At 40.3% G+C, this 7,547-nt stretch overlaps 2 protein-coding genes across 10 annotated transcripts in view; one reads left to right on the top strand and one right to left on the bottom strand.

The window, feature by feature from the left end:
• The window catches only part of LOC126404189 (high affinity immunoglobulin gamma Fc receptor I-like), a 135,071-nt gene that overhangs the window by 31,132 nt on the left and 96,392 nt on the right, over positions 1-7,547 (bottom strand). The window lies entirely within an intron of this gene.
• Positions 1-7,547, top strand: part of LOC126404179 (Fc receptor-like protein 5) — a 147,154-nt gene that overhangs the window by 105,685 nt on the left and 33,922 nt on the right. For 8 of the 9 annotated variants that reach the window (XM_050067221.1, XM_050067216.1, XM_050067219.1 and 5 more), the window contains 5 exons: positions 3,604-3,867; positions 5,164-5,283; positions 5,402-5,417; positions 5,518-5,606; positions 5,963-6,013. The exons of the other annotated variant lie outside the window; for it this stretch is intronic. In XM_050067221.1, the coding sequence (XP_049923178.1) occupies positions 3,604-3,867; positions 5,164-5,283; positions 5,402-5,417; positions 5,518-5,606; positions 5,963-6,013 (540 nt within the window). The remainder of the gene's footprint in view (positions 1-3,603; positions 3,868-5,163; positions 5,284-5,401; positions 5,418-5,517; positions 5,607-5,962; positions 6,014-7,547) is intronic. 9 annotated transcript variants of the gene reach the window in all.

Here is a 7,547-nt window from a genome sequence, read left to right as displayed (position 1 = left end):
GTTGAATAATTGTGATTAGTTGCATCAGGTGTGCTTGAGACAGGCGGTTGAATAATTTTGAGACTGCAGTAGTGATTAAAAGTAGCATTTTGTGTTGAATTTGGATAAAAACCATGGTAATATTAGTTTTATTAAACTATTTCAACTGTTCTTGTCTACTTTGTTTATTGCAAACAGCTGAAAAATTGTACATTTTGCCAATAAGCCTAATATGCAATGGGGGTTGAATAATTTTGATTGCAACTGTAATACGGTTATCAACAGTTCTCTTTTTGGTGGTGTACAGGCACTCAGTCTGTGTGCGATTGGAAAAACGCTCTGAAGCTTGACTCACCCACTCTCTCTGGTAGCCTCTTTGTAGAAATCGGTGTTCCAGGTCCATCTTTTGTTTGTTGTACTCAGCATCTGAACTGCATATGAACTGCATATACGTACATGGTTAAGCTGGGCCACAGGAAGGCTCCTTTTCAGAGGAGTCGGGTGGTATGATTGTCCATGTAACAGTGAGTTTCTATCAGTGGGCTTTCTGTACAGAGTAGTGCTGAGGCCGTCAATGTTGTTGGAAATCAAAATGTCTAAAAAGTTCATCTTGTGGGGGTCATGTGCCATAGTGAATTTCAAATGTGTGTTGTGTTTGTTGATAAAGTTGTGAAATTCCATCAGATGCTCCTCTGTGGAGGTCCATATGAAGAAAACGTTGTCTATGTACCTTCTGTATGTGGACATATATGGCAGGAACGGGTTCATGGAGGGATTCAATACCACCTCGTGCTCAAACAGGCCCACGTACAGGGACGCAAAACTGGGGGACATCTTGGATCCCATGCTGACCCCAGATACCTGTAAGAAAAAGTCTATGTCAAACATAAAATAGTTTGTGGTCAGCACTGTCTCTAGCAACTTTAAAATGCAAGATGAGCTTGGTGTGGGCTGTTCAGCGGAGTTTATTTCCTGTTTTTTAAGAAGGAACCATTCAGCTGCCCTCAGCCCGCCTTGTATAGGCACATTAGTGTACAGGGCTTCCACGTCCATAGTCACCAGAAATGGTTGATTGTGGTTAGGGTTAGGTTGGACAGTTTGTATCAATTTAATGAACTCGATCGAGTCTTTAATATAGGAGGGCAGAGCTGTAACACAAGGCTGAAGAAAGTAGTCCACAAAAGCAGATATTTTCTCTGTCAGAGAGCCAATAGCAGCCACAATGGGTCTGCCTGGAGGAGTGTCGTTGTATGTTTTGTGTATTTTGGGTAGAGTGTAAAAAACTGGTGTTACTGGTGAAGTGACCAGCATGAAGGAGTGTTCATGTTTGGTGATTTCACCTTGAGCTAGAAGGTCATGGAGGACACTGTGGACCTTAGATTTAAAATCTGTGGTGGGATTTCCAGGAAGTCTCTGATAGAAGGAGGCATTGTTCTGTTGCCTCATAACTTCCTGGTTGTAGGCCGATCTGTCCAGAATCACTAGAGCGCCGCCTTTGTCCACGCTTTAAACTACTATGGACGTGTCATTTTTTAAAATGTCAAATTCTGTGCGTTGTAGTGTTGTCAGGTTGTGTTTCACTTTATATTCTCTCTTCTGTCCCAGTAACTTAGAAATGTCACGTTCCACCAATCTGCAGTATGTGTCTACAGCAGAGTTCCTGTGTTTCGGGGGAATGAAGGTGGATTTACCTCTAAAGTGTGTGCGGGGTCTAGTAGAGGTGTGCTGGGTGGTGTCCAGGTCGTCCCTAGTCCCTGTGCCGCTGGTTGGGGCCGCCCCGTAGGTGTCATGTATGCTGACCACATGGGGAGAGTTCTCCCTCTGCTTGTCTTTGAAGAATTTTTTGAGGTGTAGGTTGCGGAAAAACTTCTGGAAGTCAATAAACACATCAAAATCTTTACAATGGGTGGTGGGACAGAATGATAGGCCCTTGTTCAAAGCAGAGATGCAAGTGTCTGAGATGGGCTTACTTGAGAGATTGATGACATTCACTTTCTCCACCTCTGGCGTGTGTTATAGGGTTCTCTTGGAGCGTTTATGCCCCCTCCTGCATTTCTTCCTTTGCCGTACGTGCGGGTGTTGAGGGAGTGCTCCTGAGGATGGTGGGTTGATAAAAAAAGCTCACGCTGTGAGGAGCTGGACCCCGAATCCACATCCAGAGAGGAGGTGGAAGCAGCCGGGCTGTAGTGTCTCTGCTGTTGTCTCCTCCTCGGCGGCCTGTGGGGCCCGTCATCATGTGTGGTGTCTGTGTTGTGCTTCCACTTATAAATCGTTCCCTGCTCATAGTCTCTAGTGTCACAGTCAAACTTTTTCTTTTTGAATTCAGTGAGTTCTTGTTGTAGCTGTACTTTTTTATGTTCACATTCTTGTAGAAGTTGCGCCATGTCATCTTTGTCAGGAGACTTAGACAGAAGTTGACGTTTGAGTTCACTTCCTTCGTCTCTGGTCTTTTTCAGCTGGGAGGACAGCTCCTGAATTGTCAGCACCTTGAGGTCGAAGGAGCATTTTTTTTTTTTTTTTAATTTCACACCAGCAGCTGACGAATGTGTCATTGTCTCTGCCTATTATTGGGCTTTTAACAAGTCGTAGTCCCCGAGGAATTCTTTTCACTCTCATGTAATCACGGAGAGTGACGGCATGCAAAAACTGGCACACTTCTTTATCTTGTAACTTGTACAGCGTATGAATACCGTCCTGGACAGCGGACCTCGTCGTGGCACCAACGACATCATTGCATCATGTGACCACGTCATGTGTGTATTTAAGATGGCGGCACCCTTTGTCTTAAAAAAGTCTGATGAAGAGCTTGACGCTCGAAACGTTACTTACCTGAATAAATTTCGACTGAGCATTGGAGCCCTGCAGTGTGCGAGCTGTTTGATTTCTCTGTTGTTTGCATCGTTTTCAGCTCAGCACCTGCCCTTCTTCTGGTTTGGATGTGCGTGTGTTTTTCTTTGTTTGTGTATAGCTGTAATTAAACCATGTACATCACCATAGTGCCATATTTTCCAGCCTAAAAAATGTCACATCCCCAGTCACCAGCAGCTGAAATGAAAGGACTGCACATCCCCAGTCACCAGCAGCTGAAATGAAAGGACTGGTTTAAAGGTCCAGTGTGAAGGATTTAGAGGCATCTATTGGCAGAAATGGTGTATAGTATTCATAACTATGCTATTGGCAGAAATGGTGTATAGTATTCATAACTATGTTTTAATTGGTTTATTATCATCTGAAAAAGAGTCATTGTGTTTTTGTTACCTTAGAATGAGGTGTTTATATCTACATACAGCCACAGTAGGTCTCCTACAGGCTTGGTCAAAGGGAGAAGTTTCAGTTCGATAACCTCACCGCTGGATTCCACTAAATCCTGCACACCAGACCTTTAAGGGTGATCTGCACTGAAATTACAGTATTACAGTACATCAGTGAGCAACACTGAAACAAGCACTATAATCTTTTTGTTGGTTTGATGACAGAAAGATACATTTACAGTAAGACAGGGATTTCTCAGTTACTGTATGCAGCTGTAAAATTAATTCATTGTTGTAATGTTACATCAGCTTGTTTAAGCTGCACCAGCTGATCTCTGCAACCAAATCTTTGTATTCTTTAATCTTTTTACAGATGGTGATATTATCCTGGTGAGCCCTGTCCATCCTGTTACTGAGGGAGATTCTGTCACTCTTGGCTGCAAATTGAGGACAGAAAAAGTTCCTTATAATGTGGATTTCTATAAAAATGACAAACTCGTCCAAAATGTTACTGGAGGGGAGCTGACTATCTCTGCAGTGTCAAAGTCAGATGAAGGCTTTTATAAATGTAAAGGGAAAGATTCACCAGAAGGTCGGCAGACTTGGATGTCACCAGAGAGTTGGATGTCAGTAAAATGTGAGTATGATTAAACAGTTTCTAGAGGCATTTTTTGTAAAGCTGTGTTACGGTCCAAGATAGAAAGGTTATAACTGAATTAGTCTGACTTTGTTTAGCTTTTTTTTTTTTTTAAACAGTTTAAACTGAAGTGACCCTTCAGACATGGCATCTAGACCCTAGGTCCGTTAAGCGTTTCCACCACAAACAGTACCCTTAAATGTGGGTGGGGTTGTTGTCGCTTGCATTTATCGTCCACAGAACAAGGTTGCACGGTGACATTTTCAGAACAAAACAGAGCAGACTGCAGTGAGAGTCTCTCTCCATGGGATATTTAAAAATAGCGGGGTTTATGCATGTAGTCCTTCTCAGGCAAGCTCAGGGGTTTAGTGTTTATGGAGCCCACAGGAACAACACTCAACACAATGCTTTTTTTTCTCTAAGTGAGGATTAGAATATACACAGTTCACATAATATGGTCGAAATTAATATATATTTTTTTAAATGTTTGAAGATCCACTCATTACTTAAAATGTATGTCATCCAAGAGAGACAGAAAAAACTGAAGTGATGGTAAAAGTTGTCACAGTGCAATTTAAGCTATGTTGATTGATTCACGTCATCATCAACTCATGCATTGAGTAACATTACAAGAAAACGTTTCACCTTTTTTCTGCTACAAGAGACAGCAACATCCTTTATTTTTATAGTTATATTTTACAAATGTAAAACTTGACACGGTATGAAGAGTGGTTACAAAACCAGCCACAACTCAGCCCTGAGCAGAGTGACCGTCTGCTATTGACCAATCAACGGACTGCAGTGTTCACAGCTCCACCTTTTAGTACCAGCTCTGTGTGCTAGGTACCCCAACAGAGGGGGTCCAAAAATGGGGACGGTACAGAACAGTTCCATTGGTACCATCCACAACTTTTCACAGTGGAAATGAAAAAAAAAGCGCAACGAACTGAACTGTATTGTATGGTACTGTTCTGTGGAAACGGGGCTTAAATGTGCATGGTATGTTATCAGGGGTTTATAAAAGTGTATTTTTGTGTATGTGGTTTTCTACTTTTTTTTTTTGTATGTGTATGTGGTTTTTCTACTTTTCGTAGGAAAATGTACAAGCAGTTTGTGAGAACAGTCTGATGTATGTTCTTATACATTTTTGGATATCAGTTATTGTTTTCTTACTCTTGGAGTTTTATTACTTCGGCTTGACTGGACCTTGACTCTGTGTTTATGTAAAGCACTTTGGGAAATCTATTTGTGAAAAGTGTTATATGAGTAAATATTTATATAGGTTTTTTATTTTAGCAGCGCCCAGGCATGAACAAAGCCCTCCATTTCCTGTGCTGTTGATTGTTGGGCCGGTTTGTGGAGTTTTACTGATTCTTCTCCTGCTGCTGTTTCTGTATCTCTACAGAAAGTCAAAAGGTGAGAACTTTTACTTCTGATGTTAGACTGACTCTGATGTGATTACATGTACTGTAGTAACAGTCGAACAATTCACCATACAAAACAATGTAACAACAGATGTCTTTTTCCTCCACAGATTCATGCTTTATGAGGTTGGTTCGACACTCTCTTCTCTCATTCTGAATGTGACAGTAGCACAGTGCATATGCTTTTTAAAGTCACTGTATTTACTTCATGTTTTGGGCCCACCAGGTCTCAGAGCAGCAGTCGGGGCCCTGCTACAGACCACATGATCAACCAGGATGAAACTCAGCTCAAAGAATATGCTCCTCCTCTCCATGGTCAGCCTTCATGCTGATTAATTTTTTGATTTATCATAAACTCTAAGACTAGTATTTCACATGTGATTATCTGTTTTGGTAGTGATGGCCAAATGAAGCCTCATGAACCAATTTCTTTATTTTCTGACCCCACCAGATGGCGCTCTTGGTTTTAATATAAAGGTTGAAGGACTTGCAATAAAGTGTGCTTTCAAACCTTTGTTTAGCAGACAGTGCCATCTAGTGGCTTCAGAAAATAAAGACAGTGGTTCAAGAGGACTCATTTGGCCATCACTATGTTTTGAATTATGTAGAATATTCTATAATGTGATTAAAGGTTTTAGTATGACCTTGGCTTGATTTTCACTGCTCTGTAGGCGATGCTGTTCTCTATGAATCAATCAAAGGCTTTGAAGAACCTGAACATGGTAAAGTATAGACTTTATGTTTGACACTGAGCAGTTAGATATACTAGAATAAAATGATCAGGTGATTTATTGACAATCCCTTAAGTTTAAACAAATATCTGTTTCAGGTGAATCCAACGATGTCACATATTCTGTGGTTGAGCTCAAAAACATCGCTAAGAAGGGTGAGTACTTTATTTTATGTAGTGACAATTACATTGAACACTAGAGATGCCTTTGTAGACCAGCAGTACCTAAATAACATACAGGAAGTTGTCTTTTCATGCATTCATCTGATCCTTCAAAAAGGGAAGAAAACAGAGGAGCCAGAGAAGCGTGCAGTTTACAAGTGTAACAGATTCACTCTAACTTTTTACTGGGTACTGCCACAGTGTAATCTTTTCATACCACTAGGAGTCAGCAGTGTCTGCAGTGGTCAAATCCTACAGTACATAAAGAGCTTTCAGATTTTATGTAAATTGTACTGTAGGTCATTTACTTTTCCATTTATTCCTTTTAATACCTGGCCCTACTGTGCAGTCATGGGAAATACATCAGGACACATTACATTTAATTGGTTTAATTCTGGTTATCGATTCATCCATTTGTTTGTAAAAGTTTTACAAATAAAACCTGAAATGTGGTTTCTGTTTTAGACGACAATGTGATGTATGCCCAAGTAAACTCTCACAGTAAAGCCAAGAAAGACAAAGGTAGGTAAAACATATGTCCACCTGCCGCTTTTACTGTCCAGCAGGTTTTACAATAATGTACACCCTTTGAAATATTTTTTCAGAGTACCCTCTGACCAGTGCGAAAATAAAATGTGGTGTATCAATATTACAATTACATTTTTGTATTAAACCAAAATTCACTATATTCACTTTTTTGTATTTTAAAAATCTCATGTACCCCCTGCAGTACTCCAAAGTACCCCTAGAGGTACCCATACTCCACTTTTAGAAACACCAACCTCTTCCTCCTAACACTGTAACCTGTATCATATTTCCTGTTGTGTTTTGTTGTGTACACTAAGATTATTTTAGATCATGTATGGATGCATTGCTAAAGAAGACAGTGTGCATATCATTATGATTGTTTGCTGGGGCATTACTGTTTAATGCAAAACATCTCTCCATTCATAGGAAAATCACGTCCTGTAGCGGCGGATGAAACTGTTTATTCAGAGGTCAAACCAGGAAAAGCTCTTGGTAATAATACAGCATCGACAGCAGCAACACAATGTGCAATCTTTTGGATAAGTCACTATAGTGATTTATTTTACAGATACAGATAGTTAAATGGGTTAGAAATGGGAGTTAAATGTCATTGAGCACCCTTAATTCTTAAATAACCCTAACCTTGTTTTTCCTTTTGGTTTTCATCCAGATCAATAGAGAGATCTGCATCGACAAGACCAGCAGAATGGATGACAACATGAAGAACTACATCAGTGTTTAAACAGTATTTGCTATTTTTATTTAATTATTGTGTGCAGCTCCGCTATGCAAATATCAGACATTATTCTGTACAGTTAAACTAATGGCAGGTCATT

This window comes from Epinephelus moara, chromosome 17 (assembly GCF_006386435.1).
Source record: "Epinephelus moara isolate mb chromosome 17, YSFRI_EMoa_1.0, whole genome shotgun sequence".
Taxonomy (NCBI): Eukaryota; Metazoa; Chordata; class Actinopteri; order Perciformes; family Serranidae; genus Epinephelus; species Epinephelus moara.
The sequence above is the reverse complement of the archived record's forward strand: the minus strand, read 5'-3'. Positions and strand labels throughout refer to the sequence as shown.